Source organism: Pseudoliparis swirei, chromosome 22 (genome assembly GCF_029220125.1).
Source record: "Pseudoliparis swirei isolate HS2019 ecotype Mariana Trench chromosome 22, NWPU_hadal_v1, whole genome shotgun sequence".
Taxonomy (NCBI): Eukaryota; Metazoa; Chordata; class Actinopteri; order Perciformes; family Liparidae; genus Pseudoliparis; species Pseudoliparis swirei.
Window position 1 is genome coordinate 15,574,968 of NC_079409.1, and position 25,654 is coordinate 15,600,621.

Genomic DNA, 25,654 nt, shown 5'->3' on the forward strand with positions numbered 1-25,654 from the left:
CAAAGCTCTTATTGGCTACTGTAAAGTTTGGGACAGGACACCGGTCTGGCTCCGCATCCCCGTCGCCATTGGCTGGTTCCCCCCGTCTGTCAACTGGACTTTGACAGCATGCCACGCCCCCGGCTCTGTGGGCTCGGCGCTGATTGGCTACTGTAACTGTCGGCGACCTCTCATTGGTCGGCTAGCCCAGCTGTTGGTGGTTCATTCACCATTTTGTGACTGTAGTGGAAAAGAAGACCGATAGTTTTTTTATAGCCTTGTTTGAGTTTCTGTGGGGGTAAGACATGTTTTGCAGAGGAAAAGTAAAGTGCGAGTCCGGACCGCGCAGTCGTCAAAGCCGACAAGGGATGTTACCGAGAGTTGTTCCGGCCTCCTCATCGGCAACATAAGAACATAAATCTTTCTGCGGCGAGGGGGAAAAGCTGTGTTTGGGTGAGTTGAAACTAAGTTAGCGAAAGGCAGCGAAGCTCCTCTGACTCGAATGATCCATTTCCAGGAGCAGCGAGTTAGCACGAAACGAGAACCACCTGCCAACGGTCGGTCGGTCGGTCCGATACTGTCCGAAGAAATAGTGTGACACCCGTTTGAGGAAAAAAAGGGGGGAGGAGGAGGAGGGTAACAGCCTAGAAACTTTCTCAAATGTTTTTCCCCTCGCAGTCCTACGGACGACCGCAGAAACATGTCAGCCTCCCCCGGGGTGTCATTACTATGTTGTGCTGAACGTTGAGTACTTTTTTTTCTCCCGTGAACGCGGCATCCGAGTTGTGCGCGAGCGTAGTAAAAGCAATCGACCTATCTGCAGCATTGCAGCTTCACATGTTTACCAAGAGCTCGCGCCAGCAAATTGTGGCGTTAGAGAACCGTAGCGCGCGCGCACCGTCGTCAATAACACGACGGCGTAAAACATGCCGTCTCCGTGTGGCTGACGGTGTCGGTCCGGCGGGGTGAGTCCGCCACCGTCGCGTACTACGACTACTCCAACCGCCACTACTACTAACGGCACCGAGCTGCTTACTAGAGCGAGGCACGGACACGGAAACATGACGTGCTTTTTTCTTCTTCTCTTTTTTCCTCTCCAAGTTAAATTTTTTTTTTGCATACATGTCACCTTCAACCGGCTCCGATTAGGGAGCTTCAACCGGAGGTTCACCACGGCAGCAAACATCGTTATAGGAGAAGAAGAGTCGAGCCCTTCAGCTCGCGGTGCACGAGCCACTCGACGGGGCTTGTTTGTGTTCGTGCCCGAGCCCCGTGCAGCAGCGCGGACCGGCGGGCCGCCGCGAGTCATAACACACTCTGACATTGCGCCTCTCGTAGTAACTCGCAGACACCGGCGTGAAGGAGCCGGGACGCGTTCGGTCCTTCCTCCGCTGTTCCCTTTGCGCTCCACTTTTCCCTCAAAGCAATCCGTGCCGATGCACCCTTGACATCTGACTGGGCAGTTTAAAAAAAAACAACACTTTCGTCATATTTCTCTTCTCAGGAATTGGGATTTTTTAAAAACATTTTTTATGTAATTTAATTTAGTTCAACATTTAGACTCACATGTCCCTCATCTGTCCTGCAGATTTACACATGTGGCGTGCACTCCTCCTCCTCCTCCTCCTCCTCCTCCATTGTTGCTCTTGTGGATGCAGAAGACACATCTGTCGTGGTTCATCTGTCGTGGCGTGAGCGTTGGTCACTGATGGGGCGTATTGGCAGTTCTGCCGTTTGGTCCCACTCAGGATCGGTCACCTCTGATCTACGGCCTCCTGTTCAATATGGGCCAGAATGCACAAATTCCAGGTCTCGATGTTTCTCTTTTATCGATATCATTCACTGTCAGATATGCCGTCTGCTAAACGGCTGCCAGTATTCATACTACGTCACAATGTTCTCCACAACAAGCGCAGTCACACACACTGGCTCGCTCACACACTTCACCGCTCGGCATCTTTGCTACACCTTACCTAAATGTTTTCTCTGACTCGTCTCATGTTGCATGAATGAGCCCATCCCAATCACACGTGTGTGTGTGCGTGTGTGCGTGTGTGCGTGTGTGTGTGTGTGTGTGTGTGTGTGTGTGTGTGTGTGTGTGTGTGTGTGTGTGTGTGTGTGTGTGTGTGTGTGTGTGTGTGTGTGTGTGTGTGTGTGTGTGTGTGTGTGTGTGTGTGTGTGTGTGTGCGCGCGCTTTTTCTTCTTCTTCTTTTTTTGCGGTTTCATGTGTGAGTTTGTTCCCCGGTGACCCAGTTAAGGGCAAAGCCGCACTGCCGTGCAGGAGTGTACGAGGGCCACGCTCGGCTTCACTCTCACACACGGTGTTCCTCTGTTGTAGGATCTTTGCACGTTCTCCCCTCTCCATCCCTGTCGCTGCAGCCCTGCGCCCATACAGACGCCCATAAAATGCTTTTAGGAGAGCGATGAGCTGCAGTGTGCCTGGCAACTACATGTACACACTCACACTGACATCGAGTGCAAAGGCAGCTTTGAACCAGGTAGACACAATCTGAAGACAGCATGCCCCCCCCCCTCTACACACACACACTGCCATGTGGGGTATAGCCTAAATAATTGGATAAATTGGCATCACGGTTGAGGTTTATTAGAGCTGTATAGCCCAGTAATAATTCCTGTGCTTGACTTCTTCTTGTCGTCTTGACATTGAGATGAGATTTCCTCTGTTGTCCAAGCTGCTCTTTGCTCTAAAATCCATATTTTAAAGATCAGAATGTGAACTCCTGTGTGTGTGTGTGTGTGTGTGTTTTCATACGGCACAGTGAACATGTGAATGTGAGACAATATAAAGGTCCAGGGGAGATTTTAACAGTGAATGCATGACTGCACTGTAAATTCCAGGGAGAGCGTTTAGTGTGCGTAGAGTTTGATGTTGCTATGCTGTGGAGGGGGTTAGTGTGTGTGTGTGTGTTGGGTGAAGCAGCATCTATTTGCTGTTTAAGGAGCAGTCCAGTTCAACGCCATGGAGACAATAGCCGTCGATTACCCGTCTTTCCAGGATTTACAGTCCAGCTTTAGACCAGAGCAGCACATCTCTCACTCTCAACCTGCTCTAATCCTGGAAGGTGCAGACGTCTCCAATCGCCTAAATTATGACTGAGTTCCACTCGGCTTCGTCTGGATGCATCCCAGAGCACAATCAGGATCCTCCAACAAATTCCTTTTATATTTTTACTCCACATAACGTATGCACTAAAACCTCTTGGAGTCTTGGATTGTAGCTAACAAACATTAAGAGTTCAAGGTCTGCAGTTATTTTACATTTTTGTGGAGCGTATGTCATTTTTTGGGCCTTTTTATAGTGAAGAATTATGACCTTGTGAAATGTAAAAATATATTATACGGTAGCGTTGAAATTACAGAAGCCTCCTGCATGAATTCATATACTTATACCCGGGATTTAGTGTCATTGATACTGTGGCTGGAATTTAAAATGATATTTTGTGGATCAGATCGTTGCTTGTCACCACACATGAGGATGGATTCACACAATTAAAGAGTTTAACAACCTAAATTCAGCTGCTGCTTGCACACTCTGGCGTAGTTTGAGTTCGGTTACAAACGAAATTCTCGGCACCGAAAGTGCAGAAGGTCGGAAAGGTCGCTGGTTTCTAATTGTGAAACTGTTATCGTAAAGTTATGCAAATGTACACAATGCCCGCTACTGGCTTATCAACCAAATCCTCGAGCGTTGTCGAAGGCCATGAGCATGACACGTTTATTCTAAGATCAGATCGTCCAGAGAAATGCAGTCAGTCAGTCAAGTGGCCCTGACTCCTTCCTGTCTGTGCAAAGTGCAGCATAGGAGCAGCTCGCCCAGACCCGGCTCAGCGCCGGCCGTCATGACGGAGCACCTCCAGCCGGGTGCTGCGGGAGAAGGTACATTCCTGCCGTCCGCTTTGTCTTCCTTCTTTCCCATGCTTCGTCTGAGACGGACCATTTGTTCACTTCATTTACAACTAGAACGGGCACTCGGTAGAGCGCATACCTTCGCATATCACACGATTGGGCATTGAATTATGAACATGTTGGCATTAGTTGCATGCCAATTGGATAACAATTGACCGTGCTCTGGTAAAAATAAGATTTTGACCTTTCCGTGACCTTTGACCCGATTGATCCCAAAATCTAATCATATGGTCCCCGGATAATAACCAATCATCCCACCAAATTTCATGCGATTCGGTTTAAAACTTTTTGTGTTATGCGAGTAACACGCATACAAATAAATAAATAAATAAATACACGGCGATCAAAACATAACCTTTCGCATTTTCAATGCAAAGGTAAAAATGTTCTCTTAACTAGAAAATGAGGAGTTTCACTTTATGATCTCTTCATTTTTTATATACAGTACGGTCTGATAATTGGTTTATCCTTATAATATAATATTTCCTTATCAGCATTAATAAAAATAAGGCTGATATGTTCATTTCATTTCATTTATTTATTTATTTGTACAGGGACCGTACACATTAATCAACCCATGGGTAAATGTGTTAACGTTAGCTAAGGCTAATTTTCAGTTTATAAGATGTTTGAATTATTTCAGTCATTAGACAGGGAAACTTTAAAATATCAAAACACTTTATATGTACCTCATGTAAAATGTTTAATTTTATTTAAATGGTGCTCATCGTCTTCTTTTGAGAGCACATCAACAGAGCGATGCTTCTCGAATGGCTGCATCTGCACAGAGCATCGCAGTTTCCATACAGGAGGTAAACTCCAGATGTGAAGCTGCTGATGAAATACAAAACACAAGAGTCACTTTTAAGATTGGGATCTGCAGAGGAGGCCACGGTGATGGTCGCGGCCTGTTCTCACAGTGGACGCTGTGTGCGAGGGCAGAGGTCAACATTGAGTGGTTGTTGGTTTGTCGTTCAGGACCAGGAAGAGATGCTTCTCTCGCGTAACAAACAGTTAACGACAAGGTCACCGTGTGTGTGTGTGTGTGTGTGTGTGTGTGTGTGTGCAAGGAACTTTCCCAATGGACATGCTGTGTGTGCGTGTGTAACAAGTGAACTCGTCTCGTCGGTATTTGTAGGAATGCGAGCATTGTTACTAGTGCTGTGAAAAATAACGCGTTAACTCAGTTAATTCAATTACAGGTTTAACTAGTTTTTTTTTTACGCATTTAACGCATGCGCAGAATGAGCTTCCAATCCGTCTGTTGTTGGTCGTCGGGACGAAAAAAAAGTCACTTGCAAAATGAGCTTCCAATACACCACTTCAATCTGAACTCTGTCCGCTCTCATGCAGACGGTCTGTTCATCGGTAATGATCCTTCCGCAGGTTCACCTCCGGAAACCTTGTTACGACTTTTACTTCCTGTAGATCAGGGTCTCAACACGTCGATCGCGACCTGCCAGTCGATCGCGGCGTAGTGTCGGTAGATCGCATGACATTAAAGAGATTGGCCCGCCCCCCCTGACATGTTCTCTAGAGCACGTCTTTGTTCTTTTATTAAACTAAACGTCTGTTGTTGATCGTATCTCCACAGCAGCATGTCATTTCTGTCTCTTCGCGTTGCGTTAACACTTATCGATCTCCGTCTGGCGCGCCACAGAGCTCCGTGCGCGCGCATCGGGACCGAGCAAAAAAAAAGTCACTTGTCAATCTGTCCCCGTGTCCGGGCCGGTGAGGTTTCAGTTTTGCAGCGGTGTCCCCGCCGTCCCTTTCATCACGGCCCAGTTCATGAAGGAAACCCACACAGTCAGTTTGCCTCAGCAGCTGCTAGAGGAAGACTAGAGGCCTTTAGATTGTATCATGGTGGAGTTAATGGTTGACAAACAAGAGAAAAATGTTCTGTTTAACCCTCCTGTTACCTTTACATTTACCAACATATTTTACCCTCGGGGTCAATTTGACCCCAGCAATTAAAACCTCCAGAAAATTATTAGAATTAATATTGCTTCCCAAGTTTAAGTGTGAGGTACTTTATGTTTGTTTGTTGACTACCTAAATAGCCCTTTAAATAAATAAAAAAGTTGATATTTCTTATATGTTTGACACAGTGAAAAACAGCCTGGGGTCAAATTGACCCCAAAGAACACCGACATTAAACATTGAATGGGATCAAATTGACCCGAAAGGCAACAGGAGGGTTAAACATTCTGTTTAGGATGAAGATGTATTAATGTTCCATATGGAAGAAAACTGCTAAATAACTGCTGAGTTGCAGCACCATTGTATAGAAGAATGTATAAATGTATATATCCGTCTTTTGTCATAAATCTCTATGTTCTCACAAAATATACCGAGAATATCGGTAATATGTGATTAATCATGATTAATCCACAAAAACCTGTGATTAACCCGATTAAAAATTTTAATAGTTTCACAGCCCTAATTTTTACATGTTAGGGAGTTTCTGAACTGAGTCGAGAAAGAGACATACACACATGTGTGTGTGTGTGTGTGTGTGTCAGAGACGGAGACCGAGAGCCAATGATTAAAGACGACTGGGAAATACTGAGACATTGAGAGAGTGAGAGAGAGCCAGAGAGGGCAAGAATGACTGTGGAAATTCCCAATGACTACACAAGAACAGCTTATTTGAACAAACAGCCGCATACTCTCCCCTCTCTCCCTCTCTCCTCTCTCTGTCTCTCTGTCTCTGTCTCTCACTCACGTTGTTGGGTGACCTCACTCTGGCCACTGCCAGCCCTTTTCCTCTCGATGCAAGTCAAAATAAAAGCTGCGTTGTTGTTGCGATCCGACGTGTGAATCCAGTCTATAGTGCATTGCGTGAGGACGCTACCCGTTCACATGTAGAAGGAGCTGGAGGGAGTACAGTGGAGAGCTGGTGTGTGTGTGTGTGTGTGTGTGTGTGTGTGTGTGAGAGAGAGAGAGATCGAGAGAAAACCTTTTATCTATATTTCTGCAGTTAAAATGAAATGTAGACCTTAAGGTGACAAGAGATTGACCTTGGATATTTGTTTCCTCGATTTTTACTTTTCTTTTTCACTGAACCTTCAATTTAAAAGGGTAAACTAACCCACTCAGTGATTTAATAATCACAAAAGTTTAACCAGATTAAATCGCAACCCAGAATAATCTCGGAAATACATCATTAATTTCTCCTTGCTATCAAAACATACATGCATAAAAGGTCTGAAAGAAAAAATTGTTTTAATTCTGAAAAAATAAATGTTCATTGAAGCAGTCTTTTTTACGTTGCTGTCTGGTTTTAAAATGGAAGATAACAAATGTTGGAATGAAGATTTTATTTTTCAAGTATAAAAACTGACACTGACACTTCTGTGGATCAGGAAGGCATCGAGGGGGGACGAGCATACGCCAATTCATAGCCAGTGCCGTGTAGCACACTTTGGGGTATGACGTCACATTTATTCTGAGCAATTTTTGATTAAGAAGATAATAAATGACCCCCTGTCTTCTGTGTCTCCTTCTTCCTTTCCAGCCTGCAGTAGAGAGGAGAGAAGGAACAGGCGAGAAGGAAACGAGAGAAAGACACACAAAAAAGGAGTGCCTTAAAAGAGAAGCAAAGACCACAAAACTGCACTTTGTGAACGGCGAAGAAGAGATGAGACCGCTAAAGAAACACAGAGGTCGAGGGGGGAGGAGGAGGGGGGGCTCTCAGCCCCTTGAAGAGAAAGACCCCAAAAGAGTCAAGAGGGAAACGCTCGTCAACGCCGCACAGCACACACCCAGCGCGCCCGCACGCAAACAGATCCCACACACGGCCGTCAACTCTCACCAAGAACCGATCCGAAGCAGCGGTCCCCCCGCGAGGGAGGAGCCCACCGAGCTGAGGAAACCTGTGGAGTCACCGGAGAGGGAAGGGAAAAAAGCGGAAGAAAAGACCGAAAAGGAAAAGATGGTGGGCTCGAATGGAAACAAGACAGTGTCCACTGGCACTGCAGCGCTCCCTCCCTCCACCCCAATGCCACTCTCCACAGCCAAGCCCCCTCTGGCCACCAGTCACCCCCCCAGTGGAGGCTCAGTCTCCAGTCGGAAAACAGCCACATTTAAGGCTCGCATACCCAAGAAGAAATACACATATGAGCACTTTGCAAACAATGCAAGTAGCCTGACTACCATTACTACCTCCAGCCCTGCACTCATACACAACAGTTACTGCAATATTCACAGCAGAATCAGTGATAGTTTTAATGCACCCAATAATAATGACAAGAGTAGTAACAATATTAGTAAAAGCACGAATAAAAGCACTACTTCTAATATAGATAGGAGTACTAAAAGTAGCACCACAAGTGGTATTAACACCGTGACTCATCACAGTGCTGGTAGCCATACTACTCTTGTCAACAGCAGTAATAGTAGAAATAACAATTGCTCAGGTAATCAGCCATCAGTGCTAATTGTGGACAGCAAAGCTCCAGAAGCAACGCATTTAGTTTCCGGAGGGGATAAGCCCCTCGGGAGAGCAACATCCCAGGAGTCAGAGGGGTCCTCTAACTCAGTGCGCTCTTCGTCCACTGAGACTGCAAGTGAGCACTCGGCTGACCTGGACGGGATGGAAGCAACGGGACCGAGCCTTCATCCAAAGAACTCCTGCTACTCGGCTCCTCTCCATAACTCACACCATAAAGAGGCCAGGCGTTCAGAGGGTCTCGCCAAAGCTCTGGCCAAAGGCATGAAAAACCAGAGAGTTCTCGCTCGCCAGGTAAAGAGGCCCATGGAGGGTGGGGTGAAGGAGATTGACTCATGCCTTTCACCCGTGTTCAGACCAGGGGTGGTGCGTAGGGTGAGTGGAGGGACTGTGGAAGTCCAACTCCAAGGAGAGGAGACGCTTGTTGAATACCCTTTCCACGGTGGGTCCGTGACGGCGTCGTCATCCGGGCCTGAGAGCCCTGTGGAGTTCATTTTGGACGCCACCCCTCCTGGCTTGGCGCCTGTGGCGGTCCGGACCCGGGTGTGCGTGCCCTTTGGGGGAGAGGAGGGCGGTCCTCTGCTGTACAGAGAGGGGGTCGTCACTCAGGTGGACCCCCACCCCGGAGTGTCCTTTCCTTACCAGGTGCTGCTGAGTGAAGACAGAGAGACTCTGGACAATGCAGACGTGGGGGAAGAGAAAGCTAATGCTAATTCTCAGGCCGTGTGGGTGTCCCGACAAAGTCTGAGGCTGCTCACCCCTCCCTGGGAGGTCCCACATTTGGATGGTGGGATGGCCCAGGAAAGAGAGCGTGAGCGGGAGAGAGAGGAGAGGGAGCGGAGGGAGGAGATGGAGGTAGAGAGGGAAGTGTGCCAGTTGAGTATTGGGATGGGGGTGCTGGGAGGGGGAGCGCGACTAGGCCATGCCTTTTCACATGAAGGAGTTGCAGGAGGGCATCCCTATGGCAACGCACATCCACCATCCCCTTCCTCCACCGTGACCTCCGGCACAGTTCTCTCTGGCAGAGAGCGGCAGGACCAGCCGACCACTCCAGAGGAGGACGTCGAGGTGTCTCGTTTCAACATGGAGCTCGCTGCCGGCCCCAAGACGAGCGCCAGGACCTCGAAGCACAGAAACATCGTCTCCAAGTCCAGCTGCTACCCGCCCTCTTCTCCCCACCTCTCTGCGGTGCCAGGCCCGGGACCCCCACAGCCACCCCGTTCCCCTGCCTTAGCGGGGTCCGACACGAACAACACCACCCCGAGCCTCCCTCCATCAAAGTCCACTCCCACTCAGACTCCTCCCCCCACTTCTGGTGGGGGATCCTCCGCTGCCTCCTCTCGCTCCAGGACTCCCCTCGCATTGGCTCAGCAGAAATACAAGAAGGGCGATGTGGTGTGCACGCCGAACGGTATCCGCAAGAAGTTCAACGGCAAGCAGTGGAGGAGGCTGTGCTCCAGGGAGGGCTGCATGAAGGAGTCTCAGCGCCGGGGCTACTGCTCGAGACACTTGTCCATGAGGTCCAAGGAGATGGAGGCGCCAGGGGGAGGGGGAGGGGGCAGCAGCTCGGGGACCGTCACCCCTGACCTGCGGGGCAGAGCGAGCAGCGAGTTTGAGTGGGACGACACATCCCGAGAGAGCAGCGAGACCAGCAGCCGAGGAGACTCCAGGCCCCGCCTGGTCCTCCCCTCCCTCCTCCCCCACGACCTGTCGTCGCGCTTTGACTTTGACGAGTGCGAGGCCGCCACCATGCTGGTGTCGTTGGGCAGCTCCCGCTCCTGCACCCCCTCCTTTTCTCCCATCTCCACCCAGTCGCCCTTCTCCCCTGCCCCCTCTCCCTCGCCTTCGCCGCTGTTCGGCTTCAGGCCCGCCAATTTCTCCCCGATTAGCGCCTCCCCGGTGCTGCAACACCGGCGGCACAGGCAGCCCAGCGGGACGGGCGGAGGAGGGGCAGGGGCCAGTAAGGTGCCAACCCCCGCTGGAGGAGGAGGAGGAGAACGGGAGAGACACTCCTCGGGTATCCAGTCCTCCTTCCACAGCAACCTGATGTTTACGGTCCCCATGAGCCCCAGCAAACGAAAGCCTGACGCACTCCCTCCACCCCCCCTCCCCTCACACCACCACGACACCAAGACGGAGCTGGAGCAGGGGGACCTCAGCAGCTCTTTTCGGGTGCTGTCCCCCCAGACACCGGCTTCGCATTCCCGCACGCACACCCCCACCTTCTCCCGACCCAGAGGAGTCTCCACCCCCTCGTCCACGGCTGTCTCCCCTCCTCCCCTGCTGGCATCTCCAACTCCCCCTTCCCCGCTCACTCCCGATGGAGCGCCTCGGCGTGTGGTCCCTGTATCCCAGCAGGCCTTGCGGGACTCTCCTGTCATTGTGAGGAATCCTGAGTGTCCCTTAGAAAGAGGAGGAGGAAACGAAGGAGGGACAGACGCAACCTCATCGAAAGACGTCGGCTTAGCACCCCTCACCCCCCAGCCAGCGTCAGGCCTCCAGGTTCCCGTCCCCATCAACGCCGCTGCAGCCACAGTACCCAATGGCGCCGTCCTCTTGCGGAGCCCGGCCCAAACGTTGGTGCTTGTGTCCCCAACACCGTCCTCCCTGCCCACAGCTGCCACCCCCGCCACCCTGCATGCCCTGTCAGTTAGCGTCGGCACAACAGTCCCCGCTCCGGTTCCGAGCAGCACGGACAGCCCCGCGGGCCGAGAGGAGAACCGGGGGGCGGGGTTCGGGGGTGAGGTCCAGCAGCCAGTCCCGTGTCACCCTTCCCCCACCGCTCTGCTGCCGCTGATCCTGCCAGTTGAAAGCCTTCACCCCGCTCCACGCAAGGACATCATCATGGGACGTCCTGGCACAGGTGAGAATTGATGCAACTGTGTGTGTGTGTGTGTGTGTGTGTGTTCTGTGCGTGAGGTCAGTGACTTTGAAGGGATGATGAGAAAATGTGGCGACTGTGGGGGTCAGAAAACAGGAGATACGTGAAATATGAATATTGCGTGCTGTATTCTATGCATCTTCAGAAATACTCCAGTCACATAATAAATATGTTTCATAAAACTATTTAAAGATATAGTTTATGTTAAGATTAAAGTTTAGTGGCCTCATTCCAAAAGAATGGAAAAAGCAAAACCTGAAAGAAGAGATATCTTGTAAATGAGTATCCATTAATTATGGATAGTGTGTTGATAAATGAACCATGTAGTGTATCTATTTGTAAAGAATAAGTGAAGAATAATTACACTCAATTCACAGAAAGAAGACTTTCTGTTTCTGTTTTCTTTCAATATTTTAAATATTACTCAATGCAAACTTTATATCTTTTGTGTGACATAAGAAGTTTGGAGCGCTCTGTTTTTATCTATGCATATTTAATTGAATTACAATCCATACAAACTCAATTACATTATTATTAGACCTGTGTTATTCCTTTTTAAAATAATATATTTTTAGTGTCTGCCTGTCTGCTGACACACACACACACACACACCGTCGATTCAGTTCACAGGCTTTGGACTTGCAGGTTCACCAGCATTTTGCATTCAAATAGTAATGATTATTTCACTAAGAAGCTAAATTATTCAAATAACGGAAGACTAGGCAAAGTATGAGTAAAGTAGGCTTAACTTTTTTTAACAAACACACTTGAAAGAAAGGGAGATGTATTAAAGCCTTTATTCTAAAATCTTGAGTAGAAAGGACCTTAGCTCAGTTATTTGTTTCTCCCTATATTTTATTTATTTATCAAATACCATCTATTTTTACACAATTATTTACCATATACATGTGGTTTAGCTCAACCAATCTACATTCAAGATGAAGTATTAAAAGTTATTTTTAATTTAACACAACTTGTCTTATAACAACCACAGTGTAACAGAGGCTTCGTTTCACATTAACATGCCACGACCTCTGTGTGTGTGTGTGTGTGTGTGTGTGTGATGTGTGTGTGTGGTTTCCTCACAAAGCACGCTCACGTGTGCAGCTTTTACACACACACCTGACGCAGAGTGTGTGTGGGTGTGAGAGAGAGATCGAGAGTACAAACAAAGGAAACGTATGCATGGGTATAAGTGTTTTGTGTTTTTTATTTGGATTAGACTCTGCGTTATAAAGGATTCGCTTCATGATATTGGAGAACAAATTCAAAGCCGTATAGATAACCACTTTGTTGCTGTGTGGGAGCAACGACACGATATAGACTAGACAATGCAAGGAGTCATAATAGAAAGGAGCGGGGAAGTTCGGTAAGAATCTGAAGAATAATAAATTAATGGAGGAGTGAAGAAGTTCAGCTGTTCCCTGCTTCGAATCAGTCAGTTTGACGCAAGATATTAACATTTCACAACGAAAGCAAAAGTTGGTGTGAAGCTTAAGGACGACATGTATGTAGGCCTTAAAGGCTACATGTATGTAGGCCTTAAAGGCTACATGTATGTAGGCCTTAAGGACGACATGTATGTAGGCCTTAAGGACGACATGTATGTAGGCCTTAAGGACGACATGTATGTAGGCCTTAAAGGCTACTTGTATGTAGGCCTTACAGGCTACATGTATGTAGGCCTTAAGGACGACATGTATGTAGGCCTTAAAGGCTACATGTATGTTGGCCTTACAGGCTACATGTATGTAGGCCTTAAAGGCTGCATGTATGTAGGCCTTAAGGACGACATGTATGTAGGCCTTAAAGGCTACATGTATGTAGGCCTTACAGGCTACATGTATGTAGGCCTTAAGGACGACATGTATGTAGGCCTTAAAGGCTACATGTATGTTGGCCTTAAAGGCTACATGTATGTAGGCCTTAAGGACGACATGTATGTAGGCCTTAAAGGCTACATGTATGTTGGCCTTACAGGCTACATGTATGTAGGCCTTAAGGACGACATGTATGTAGGCCTTAAAGGCTACATGTATGTAAGCCTTAAAGGCTGCATGTATGTAGGCCTTAAAGGCTGCATGTATGTAGGCCTTAAAGGCTACATGTATGTAGGCCTTAAAGGCTACATGTATGTAGGCCTTAAGGACGACATGTATGTAGGCCTTAAAGGCTACATGTATGTTGGCCTTAAAGGCTACATGTATGTAGGCCTTAAGGACGACATGTATGTAGGCCATAAAGGCTACATGTATGTAGGCCTTAAAGGCTACATGTATGTTGGCCTTACAGGCTACATGTATGTAGGCCTTAAGGACGACATGTATGTAGGCCTTAAAGGCTGCATGTATGTAGGCCTTAAAGGCTGCATGTATGTAGGCCTTAAAGGCTACATGTATGTAGGCCTTAAAGGCTACATGTATGTAGGCCTTAAAGGCTACATGTATGTTGGCCTTAAAGGCTACATGTATGTAGGCCTTAAAGGCTGCATGTATGTAGGCCTTAAAGGCTGCATGTATGTAGGCCTTAAAGGCTACATGTATGTAGGCCTTAAAGGCTACATGTATGTAGGCCTTAAAGGCTACATGTATGTAGGCCTTAAAGGCTACATGTATGTAGGCCTTAAAGGCTACATGTATGTAGGCCTTAAAGGCTGCATGTATGTAGGCCTTAAAGGCTACATGTATGTAGGCCTTAAAGGCTGCATGTATGTAGGCCTTAAAGGCTACATGTATGTAGGCCTTAAAGGCTACATGTATGTAGGCCTTAAGGACGACATGTATGTAGGCCTTAAAGGCTACATGTATGTTGGCCTTAAAGGCTACATGTATGTAGGCCTTAAGGACGACATGTATGTAGGCCTTAAAGGCTACATGTATGTAGGCCTTAAAGGCTACATGTATGTTGGCCTTACAGGCTACATGTATGTAGGCCTTAAGGACGACATGTATGTAGGCCTTAAAGGCTACATGTATGTAGGCCTTAAAGGCTACATGTATGTAGGCCTTAAGGACGACATGTATGTAGGCCTTAAAGGCTACATGTATGTAGGCCTTAAAGGCTGCATGTATGTAGGCCTTAAAGGCTACATGTATGTAGGCCTTAAAGGCTGCATGTATGTAGGCCTTAAAGGCTGCATGTATGTAGGCCTTAAAGGCTACATGTATGTAGGCCTTAAAGGCTGCATGTATGTAGGCCTTAAAGGCTACATGTATGTAGGCCTTAAAGGCTACATGTATGTAGGCCTTAAAGGCTACATGTATGTTGGCCTTACAGGCTACATGTATGTAGGCCTTAAGGACGACATGTATGTAGGCCTTAAAGGCTACATGTATGTAGGCCTTAAAGGCTACATGTATGTAGGCCTTAAAGGCTGCATGTATGTAGGCCTTAAAGGCTGCATGTATGTAGGCCTTAAAGGCTGCATGTATGTAGGCCTTAAAGGCTACATGTATGTAGGCCTTAAAGGCTGCATGTATGTAGGCCTTAAAGGCTACATGTATGTAGGCCTTAAAGGCTACATGTATGTAGGCCTTAAAGGCTACATGTATGTAGGCCTTAAGGACGACATGTATGTTGGCCATTTTTCCACCTGCAACTTGTTTTGGAATTTTGTGTTTTAGAAGGAGAGGAAAAAAAGTATTAGAAAGAGAATTAGGAACACCTCAGAGGGTGTGTGTGTATGTGCTTGTGTGTGTGTGGTTGTGTGTGTGTGTGTGTGTGTGTGTGATATATGTTGTACGTTCCAGTGTATTGAGTGGGTGTGTGAATAATTTGTTTCACAAGCTCCGGTGTGGGAAAACGCTGTACTATAAAGTGTGTGTGTGTGTGTGAGCATTATTCACCATCAGCTGAAAATAGGAGCCTACTTCTCAGTTTTTTTAATGAACATAAAGTATCAGTTAGCGCTGTCCGCCCTTTGCCCTCAGTGTGTGTGTACGTATTACTCGGTGGACGTGTGTGACAGAGAAGTGGACAGGTAAGGGATCGCTGTCATTTTGAGTGTCCTTCCCGACCCAGAAAGGACGCTGAATGAATGAATCGCCTCCCTTTGTGTGTGCATGCACACTTTACCGTGTGCGTGTGCATTTACTGTGAAGATTTTTCAGCAGGGACCATGTGTGGGTGTTTTGGAGTTGGAATGGGTGTGTGAGCTCTTGCGTATGGTCGTAGGAGAGTGTGAAATGTGAGGGAAAGCAGGAAACACCACGTTCCTCTCGCTGTGTGTGTGTGTGTGTGTGTGTGTATTACGTTTGTGACATGCCAGTTTGTGTGGGTGTCGGTGTCTTCTTAACACCTTCAAGAATATGATAGAATGTAGTGTTTTTAAAATTATCTAAATTATTAATATACTTTTATACAAATCCTGTGAATTGTTATTCCCTGACATCATTGGGGATTGTTTAACAAAACAAAAGGAACTGATTTTGTAAACTATAATAATGCTGAATGCTTCTGGATCTTGAATTATATTTGCGTATTAAATATGTGTATATTTTTATAATGGTAATACTTAGCAGATCAGTGTAAGTATTATCATATCTACATAAAAAAGGACCCACAATTGATATTGGTCGGATTGATGTTAATGTCAGGGAGAAAACAATGAAACCAGATGTTTTTTTAAATATCCTACATTGTTTTTAAATATGACACATTACACATAACCAGGAATACGAATGAAAGTAAATGATCAGTACTGTGTTCCTGTGGTCAAGCAGAAACTTTAATTTCACCAGGAGTGGGTTAAATTAATATGAGATATCTGGCAATTAATAAAAGGACATTATTTCAAGCAAACCAATATAGTTCTAATATTTTGACGATCTTATAAAAAGTGTTAAATGAATATGTAAGAAGGAAGAGAGACCACAAAGGGGACGGTTTATTGAATGTCACACAGTTCTTATAGATACGTGGCCTGAGTTCCTCCTCTCTGCACTTTGTGACCTACGTTGTCATCCTGCACGTTTATATTCTGTGTTTTGGTTCTTTACTCTGAAATAAGGCATCAATCTGGCTCCGTTTAGCTCCTCAACTATCACTGTCACACACTTTTAGGAAAGAAAGCTGCGTACGTTCTCTCGCTCTGCGTGCGTGCTTTCCAGACATCAACGTGCTCATGTCTTTTCAAGCATCCCTGTAACTTCCTGTCAAATCACAACTGTTAAGAGGCAGAAAAGGGTTAGCGACAAGGTGGAGGATGAGAACGCTTTTTTTATTTTTTTTATGGTGTCACGTGTGTGTTGCATGCAGTGTGTGTGAGACCGGGTAACCGAGCGTCAATCATGGAGCACCGGATGTGATGTGTGAGCGCCGATTGTCTGTTGCCATGGCAACAAAGCAAACATCACAGTGATGTGGCCGATACATAACACAGAATATTATTATTATATTCACAATTAGAAACAACTGTGTGTGTGTGTGTGTGTGTGTGTGTGTGTGAGAGATCAATTCCCCTGAGAGATGAGGAACCTCAACATGCTTTAATGTGTTGACACACCAACGTTTGGTTATTATTGTCTCCTCTTTCGTGCGTCTTTGGGTATTTTTGTCAACAGAGACGATGCTGGTGATTCGGAGGGTTTCCTCTCAAGTATTTAAACAGTGAGTGAAGGGTTCCTGGTCAAATATATTTTATATTTAACTCCTACTGCTAGTTTCTGTTATTTAGAAAATTCCAACCCATATATTGATAATTTATTGTGAACATATTTTACTGTTGTGGCATTCTTGAGTGTCAACATCCATCAAAAGTGTGGGAGGTGAGGAAAAGTGTGCACGGTCTCCTTCTTTTATCGAGAGGACTCGTATGACTTTGTTGCTGTAAAGGTCTCACACGCGTCGTTACGTTTATGTTCTCTCAGATCCAAATTCCGGTTTCTCCGTGTGAGCGCGTTCTGAAGCTGCTCTCACACACTGCATGATTGTGTCTGTGAGCATGATTATCATCATTGTCATAGTTTCTTAAACAGAAAATCTTTAATTGGACACTTTTAGCATCTTTATTGAACGTTGTATGAGATGTTTTAATATTACATGTAAATATCCCAGTTTAAAATAATTGAAAGCCACATCATAACGTAGCCGTTGTATATTGCCACGTGTGCGTGATTCTCCGTCTCTGTCTTCGCCGCTCACACATGAACACGCAGTTTGTGCAACACTGGGTAAACATGTCACCCTCCCTGCAGTACAAACACACTGTTGTTTTGCACTCAGACACGTATTATTTTTGTTCTGCCCTCTTGCTTTCCTTTCCGTCTCATTTTTGAAAACATTTTTTATTCAAAAAAAATGTATGACACATTTGTTTGAACCCTTTTCTCCATCGCATTGCAGTGTTTTCGCTTCCCCTCCTCTCGACTTCGCTCTCTTCATCCTGGTCTACCCGGATACGAATACCCGGGAATAACATCCCCACTCCCTCCCGCCCCTGCTTTACGTAACGCTTAAAGCCCTGCATATCCTCCCTGGCCATGGCAACAACCACATCTGGCTCACACAGCCATCTACACTGGCACCAAAGCACATGTGAAGCCCTAGACTTACACAAAAGTAATGTGCAACAATAATCTTTTTTCCTATTGGTGCGAAGAGTACTTTGGGGAGATTCTCCAAATGCACTCGTGCAGTGGGAATCCTTAGTCTGAGTCTGAGGGCGCTCCAAGACTTTGACGACATGCATGTGAAGTTAGACCAACGTTCAGATTTGCTTCCTCGGGATCTCAGTTGAACCCCCAAGAGATCCCAGGTGTCATGTGTTCCTCACATTCACAAGTTTGGAATGAGAGGAGTGTTTTTTATTGAGCACAGGAATGTCTTTTCTCTCCTTCATACCACTCTCCTCCTCTTCTTTCCTTGCATCTCGAGCTCCACAGTCTTTTCTCTGGTTTTCTGCTGCTGCCTGTCTATCGGCCATTTATCTGCAGGCCAGTAGTGCCCCCAGATGGTCAAACACAAACATTACAACATCCTTCACAAGGTGGATGAAGGAATATGGGTCTGTAACACTGGTCAGAAGTGTGTGTGTGTGTGTGTGTGTGTGTGTGTGTGTGTGTGTGTGTGTTGAGGGTGATGAGATCTATACAATTCCCAGTAATTGTAATATTATTTTCAATACTCAGAGGTGCAGTCTTCCCTTTGCAACGTTGAAGGTAATAAAGAGGAGTTGTTGTTTTATTCTTCTTTTTTATTTGAGCTAGAACAAAGCCATGATCTGAGGCTAAACAGTACCTCACAAAGTCCTCCCTGTCGGGGTCCAAACGCCACGCAAAATGATTGCTTAACTTTACCTTGATGGAATAGATGGTCACGGTCAGACTACTGACCACGAGTGACACAGGGACCTGGGCCCGACACAGCTGTTGCCATGGTAACTGCAAAAGACTGGGGACTCGAGTTATAATTGGACGGAGCAAATGGAGGGATGTGGGAGGGAGAGACATAGAGCACAGTGGTGGAAGATGAATTAAAGGATGAGAGAGACGGGATGGGAGGGCGAGCGAAGTCATGCCCCTCCTGCACGGAGTCGGCGGAGGTAAAGAGGAGGAGGAAAAGTTTCTTGTGTGAGGAGGTCAGGTGTGTGACAGATGTAATTGGGGGGTCAGAGAGACATGAACATACGAACATTAAGAGCACGATGCCTGTAAGACGGAGACAGCCAATGAAAGCCGCTGTACACCTACACAGATATTGCACTGCAGCAGGGAGAGATAGCTCAGCTTCACACCTTCCCTCTTACTCTCTTTTATATACAGGACTGTCTCAGAAAATTAGAATATTGTGATAAAGTTCTTTATTTTCTGTAATGCAATTAAAAAAACAAAAATGTCATGCATTCTGGATTCATTACAAATCAACTGAAATATTGCAAGCCTTTTATTCTTTTAATATTGCTGATTATGGCTTACAGCTTAAGAAAACTCTAAAATCCTATCTCATAAAATTTTAATATTTCCTCAGACCAAGTAAAAAAAAGATTTATAACAGCTGAGTGTTTGTCAAGGCTCAGGAAACCCTTGCAGGTGTTTCGAGTTAATTAGACAATTCAAGTGATTTGTTTAATACCCTACTAGTATACTTTTTCATGATATTCTAATATTTAGAGATAGGATATTTGAGTTTTCTTAAGCTGTAAACCATAATCAGCAATAAATCAGAATAAAAGGCTTGCAATATTTCAGTTGATTTGTAATGAATCCAGAATGCATGACATTTTTGTTTTTTTAATTGCATTACAGAAAATAAAGAACTTCATCACAATATTCTAATTTTCTGAGACAGTCCTGTATACATGCAGGCAGTCAACAGATTTTCTTATTCTCAATATTTTGTGTCCAAATAGCTGCTGAATGATTGTGTATTTGCAGTATTTTGACTCTTATCAAGAATGTCGGAGTAAAACTGATTGCTCCGCTCTGAATAATTGGTCCGATGAAGTTCATTATCAAGGGCTTGTATTGTTTAACCACATTGTAACCACTGCGCAGCAGTTAGCCCTCAACAGCCAAGCTGTCCAACTCCCTCCGCTTAGTTGTGTCGGCCGGATTGACATGTTCAGAGCTTGGTGCGGTTGATAACCCTTAATCTCTCTCTCTGTCTCTCTCATGCTTACTAGTTTGACCCTGTCTGGAAACCCCGAGAAGAACCGCATCTTTCTACAAGCCACAAATGGCCTGACACAATACAGCCAAAGGAGCTTCGCTCCACGGCTCATGTCCTAATTTTTATGTTTGAATACTATTTCTCTTGTCGTGCATAGTTGCACAGATCCACATTTAGATCTGTCATTGTTTTCCGTTTAGAGAAATGAAACCAGGACTGAGAGGGTTTACTTTTTTACTACTGAGGCCAGCTGCTGCTCGTGGCTCTTGCATCCTTATTGGTCGGTTAACAAGCTCCTGATGAGCTGACTGACTGGTCGTGGTCGTCAAGTCCCTCCCAGTGTTGTATTTATCTTATGGATAGATGAGCTAAACTGAGCATGACTACTTGATGTATAGTATGATGGGAAACTAAGTATTCTTACCTACCGTCGTAGCTGTGTTGTACCTAAAAGAGCTATAGATATCTTTCTATGCTGTGCCTTTGTCTCCCTTTGCCTCCCCCATCTCTGGCCCCCCACGCCCTTCCTCCATTTAAGAGAAGTTCTGTTTTCACAAGTTGTTTTCTCTCCACCCACCCAACCTCCTCCAGGCCTCCCTCCCTCCCTGCCTCTCCTGCTGAAAATGACTCTCGGTCTATTTTTACCCTCTGGTCCTCTCCACCCTTTTTTCCTCTCTTTCTAACCACCCTGACTTTCCTGTTTTCAACTCTCTTTTTCTCCCTCTCTTCCTGCCCCTGTGAGTGTTGCGTCAGAACATTGGACCTTCTCTTGGGAGGAGGCTCATTTGCATGATGGAGGCATGGGAAAATTGTTTTGGGATTCGAAAGGGCTTTTTATGCTGGACATGTACATTCCTTGCCTCTTAGCTGTTCTTTGCATTCTCAAAAGCAAAGTAGAGTTGCCAGAGAGATGTTATAAGTGAATATTGCTGTTTTATTATACAGTCAGAATTGTGTTCGTATGTCAAAACGTCAAACTTAAACACATTGCATGCAGAATGACTGCATACTAGGTTGATTGTACGTGGATTTGCATTGTCATCTTGACCCCAGAGCCCTCCACCCCCTGCATAAAAAGACCAACAGGAGCGTGGAAAGTAAACAGTAGATAGCTCACTAGCGCGTTCTCTCGTCCAGTGGTCTTCATGGGTATTTTCTGCAGATAATTTGTCAGAGGGAGGGATCTTGTCTCACTTATGTTAAGCCATTGGTTGGCCTACATCTGAATGTTGGCTTTTGGTTGGTGGTTTCACACATCAGTCAAGATTTACTACGACTCTTGCACCAATGACAGCGTGGGGTGTGCTTACTGAGGAAACATTATCAAATGCATTTTGATTAATAAAGTTAATGCCAGCTAGTGTTTCCTTATATATACAATATAACTATATGATGGGTTTATGTTATTGTATTGTTATTGTATATTTAAATTACGTAAGTTAAGTCAGTTTATGTGATAAGAAAAGCCACTGGTCGTAAAGCCGGATAGAATTAGCATATGACTGGCATTCCAGTGCACACTGTGGCCAATCAGGGTTCGCGGAGCGGCGATGACGGTTGGCTGGCTTGGCCAATAGCCGAGTGGAACACGCTGAGAGAGGCGGGACAAGCCTGGGCGAGGTTGACAGGACGAGAAGGGGAGGGGGCGACTACAGGGGGGGAGCAGCCTAGTTTACAACAAGAGGAAGAGGGAGGGAAAGAGAAAGAAAGGGCGAGAGAACGAGACCAAAATAAGGGAGTAATCTCGGTCCGGGAGCTGGTGAGGTGCTAAACGAGGACTTTACAGGACCACAACAGCACCTACTTTTAACCGAATTGGACGGTGCGCGCGCCGATGTCGTCCTCACGAAGTGGCTAGCTAACCTGCTGCAGACGGATTCCACCTAATGTTGCTGTTTCGCTTCATGTGAAGCGCCCCCCTCCATCCCCCGGTCCGGGTTAGGTCCACTACTCGGGCATCTTCAACCGGCCGCTCGTTTACTGCCCTGGCGATCGGAAAGACCCTCGATTTACCCTCCTTTTCTCCTCGCAGATGAAGCCAGGAGTCCTCACGGCGGTGGCTTGTATCGTGGTGTAGACTCATCAGTTGCTAACTAACGTCAAGTCTGTGGCAAGCTTGGCCAGGTAGGACAGGAGCTGCTAGATTAAAGAATGTACAGCAGCCTGGAGCTCGAGGTGGACGCGGTAGCGTTGATAATCAGCTGATGGACAGTGGGCTCGGGAGCACTGGGTGATGGATGAATGCACCAGATTTACAGTCAACAACATCTGCTAAAGCCGAGTAAACGCGTGTGAACTCAAGTTGGCCGCTATCCTCTTTACAGGCGGCTGGGGTGTCGGGACGGTGTGAGCTGAACGGTCAGGTTAAGACAGGTGCACGGTGCATTTCTAGCAGCAGGTAATTAGGGGGGAAACAAGTTTAGTATTAGTCCGAAATGCACTTTTAAAACAGTCCTTGCTGGGTTATTTCGGCAGCCAGTGCGTGTGAATACGCCTTTTGTAGTTGAGACATGAGAACAATTGCGTTTCTCTCGCCTCTGTCTGAGCGGCGGGTGCACGACCAGGGGCGTTCCCGAGAGGTTGGTCCAATGTGGAGCGGCGCGCACGAGGCTCTTGTTGTTACAAGAGGCGGCTAAAGTCGTGTCCCAGGCTGTTTTAGTCACACGAATAAACACGTATTAAAGTCGGCGTGTAAATAAATAGCTCATATTTGGACAATAAGCAGTTTATTTTCGACGTTCTTCCAAGTTAGACGAACCGCCTTAGCTTCGGTCGCCCCAATTCGCTTGTTGCGGTGTTGCTTCACTTGATCGATAACAATCGTTCTCCCCGCAAACAGGGGGTCCGCTTCGCTCCGGGGGGCTTGTTTTACTTCCTCATAGCGGCCCGGCCCCGTATGGTGGCGCAGAGCGAGGTCTTGCATGGCCCAGAGAGACTGCGTAGCTTCCTGTCGGATGTTGTAATCCAGGCCGTGGATGAGCTCGAGGCCTTGTTAACCCCTTCGTGGCCGAGCTGCTGAAGTAATGTAAACAAACAGCGAGAGAGGGCAACGGGGGTAATTAGACCAAAGGGAGGAGGGACTCTGCTTTCGATCACACTCGTCGTGTTAGTGGCTCGTCGATGCACTGTTGCACCCGTACACATTTACCTCGAGTTCCGTTTTGTATTGTAATCGTTTGTAGGACATTTTGTCCACTGATGTTTTGAGTGCTTCGTGTCCGTTATTAGAAATGCGATCCGGAGAGATGGACTCCAGTTGACAGACATATTTAATGTGTTCCCTCTCCGTCCCATATCTTGAAATCACGATGTTGCACGTTAATGATGCAGTTATTACTGTGAATGATGACCTGTAGGGATGAAACGGACACAGACACCGTTGGACACTTGTCATCTGTGAGCTTTTACATTAAATATGGATTTTTAGCTGGATTTCTGCGTGTTTTAGAATAGAGATTTTAAAAGGACACATTATTCTTTTTGGGAGAAACATAAAGGACTTCATTCAACCATGTTCTCATCAGAGAATCCTCAGTATCTCCGCCAAGGATTAAGCATGTTTGGTTAGTCCATGTCATTACCTAACTGTTTGTATGCAAATAATATGTTATTGTTGTTCCTTATTGTACTATTTCAATATTGTTTACTTGTAGCCTAATGCAACAAAAGAGTTTTAATTAATGAGGGACAGATCATATTTTAAAAACAGGAGGCAGCTTTTGATATTTTAAAGTACTTGGGGAAATCCTCCTTTATTAAGATATCTGTTTCAATAATGGAAAAAAAGATGATATGATTTCTACAGTCACTTATTTGTGGGGGTTCAGATTGTACCAGCTTCTGTTCTCCATCCCACCTGTTATTGAGAACAGAGAGTCCTTTTGTAGATCTGTTGTTTGAGTGATTTAACCAGTTATGTGGCTGGAGGTGGGTTACTGTGGCAGAACTGATATTCTCTAGCAGTTCTCTTGTAATAATATTTTAAAGCCATGAGTTCTAGTCTGACTTGATTTTATTGAATTTATTTGTGGTTATATCACTCCAGAGAAAAAGCATTTAAAGAAATGATTAGAGTTCATGATGAGACAAGGAATGCTTTTCTTGTGGGAGTGTTGCACTGAGGCCCCTGATTCCCCAAATAAGGACATCGCATCTTGGCAATCTGAAAGCAAGAAGGCTGAGTTCTTTTGAAAGTGATTTCTGAGCAGGGAAGCATTTTGTAAAGCGCTGACCATCAGATGTTGTTGGCTGTAATAAACAATGCTTTTTTTCCTCTGCAGTATGGACCAACGTAGAGCCGCGGTCAGTTCCAGTCTTCCCCTGGCATTCATTGGTCCCTTTCCTGGCACCCACTCAATCAGATGCTTCTTGTCAGCCAGGAGAGGGCCAGTACCCAGTCCACCACCCCCAAGCAGCCATTCTGAAGACAGGTATTCAATACATTTATGTTTGACGAAATGGTTCTGGAAAATGTATTATCACCAGTTTCATGTCATTCCCCTTTCCATTTTAATACTGTTTTGATGACCTTGTCTTGTTTACGTTGCTCTTAACACGTATGCATCTCTATGTTGTTCTTCCTCAGAGTGTCAGGGGGTGGCAGCGCTGTCACAGCAGCCTGCAGAGGCCCCTCCCACTGTAGAGAGAGGTCCTCCACCGCGGCCTCCCCCCTCTTCCGATGAGCTGCCTCCAGAGAAGGAGAAAGGAGATGCAGAGAGGGAGAGGCCTGACAGTGAGACAGAGAGTGATGCGGATGACATGTAGGTGCTTTTTTGGAGGGGGTGGTGGGCTCTTATGTATTACCATTTAAAGTTACATGAACTCATACAATTACACACTATATACATACATCTTTCATAGAAAGGGGTTATGTATTTCTCCAAGTCAGCCCGTACACTCCATTTCTGAGTGGTTCTGTGTACCCACACATACAGTATGGGAGTGTGATATTTTCTGTATCCTCGTGCTAATTTGGGCAGAAGAGCTCACTGCCAGAACAAAGCAGATGGGAACAAAAGCATTCCATCTCTGGGCTCTATCACTATATGAAAGGCAGCGGCCAGGCTGTCGGCCATTGAAATGGACGAGCTATATGCTGAATCTGCTGATGCATCTCATGAGAGATGAACTACTTGTGCTCTGTGTTTAGATCTGATAGACTTGCACTTCTAAGGTAAATAATACTGGTTACAAAGTAGAAAATGTCCCAGTTTTAAATATTAAAGAGGGAAAGAGAAAGTGGTGAATAAGCGTAAGCCTGCATGTGCATATTGTCGTCAAGGAAAATATCTCATAAAGATAACAAACGGGGCTGTTTTTTCTCCTTTCAGCTTCTTCCCAGTAGTTGTACCAGAGAAGCCCGTCCCCACGCCACCAGTGAAGAGACGCACTCAGTCCCTCAGTGCGCTGCCCAAAGATGGAGATAAGAGCAGCCCTGGAAAGGTAGTCTTCTCACTGCTCCCATCAGCAATGCCAACATTTTCAAAATGTTCCATTTACTAATTTTTCTTGCTCAATCTTTCAGAGGGAGAAGGACCACATCCGGCGACCAATGAATGCATTTATGATTTTCAGTAAGCGCCATCGAGCATTGGTGCACCAGCGGCACCCAAACCAGGACAACAGGACAGTCAGCAAGATTCTTGGGGAGTGGTGGTATGCTCTTGGACCAAAGGAGAAACAAAAGTACCACGATTTGGCCTTCCAGGTACAATTCAATTCAGTTTATTTGTATAGCCCAATTTCACAAATTACAAATTTGTCTCGGAGTGCTTTACAATCTGTACACATAGACATCCCTGCCCCAAAAC

The 25,654-nt window shown here is 46.0% G+C and overlaps 1 protein-coding gene across 4 annotated transcripts in view; it reads left to right on the top strand.

The window, feature by feature from the left end:
* The first annotated feature begins 263 nt into the window (after positions 1 to 263).
* cicb (capicua transcriptional repressor b) overlaps positions 264 to 25,654 on the top strand; it is a 38,189-nt gene continuing 12,798 nt past the window's right edge. For 3 of the 4 annotated variants that reach the window (XM_056445016.1, XM_056445017.1, XM_056445019.1), the window contains exons 1-6: positions 1,735 to 1,788; positions 7,424 to 11,219; positions 24,125 to 24,274; positions 24,430 to 24,604; positions 25,175 to 25,286; positions 25,369 to 25,551. In XM_056445016.1, the coding sequence (XP_056300991.1) occupies positions 1,774 to 1,788; positions 7,424 to 11,219; positions 24,125 to 24,274; positions 24,430 to 24,604; positions 25,175 to 25,286; positions 25,369 to 25,551 (4,431 nt within the window). In that variant the 5' untranslated portion in view covers positions 1,735 to 1,773. Of the gene's footprint in view, positions 433 to 1,734; positions 1,789 to 7,423; positions 11,220 to 24,124; positions 24,275 to 24,429; positions 24,605 to 25,174; positions 25,287 to 25,368; positions 25,552 to 25,654 lie in introns of those variants that run through there. The other variant, XM_056445018.1, reaches the window with a different exon arrangement.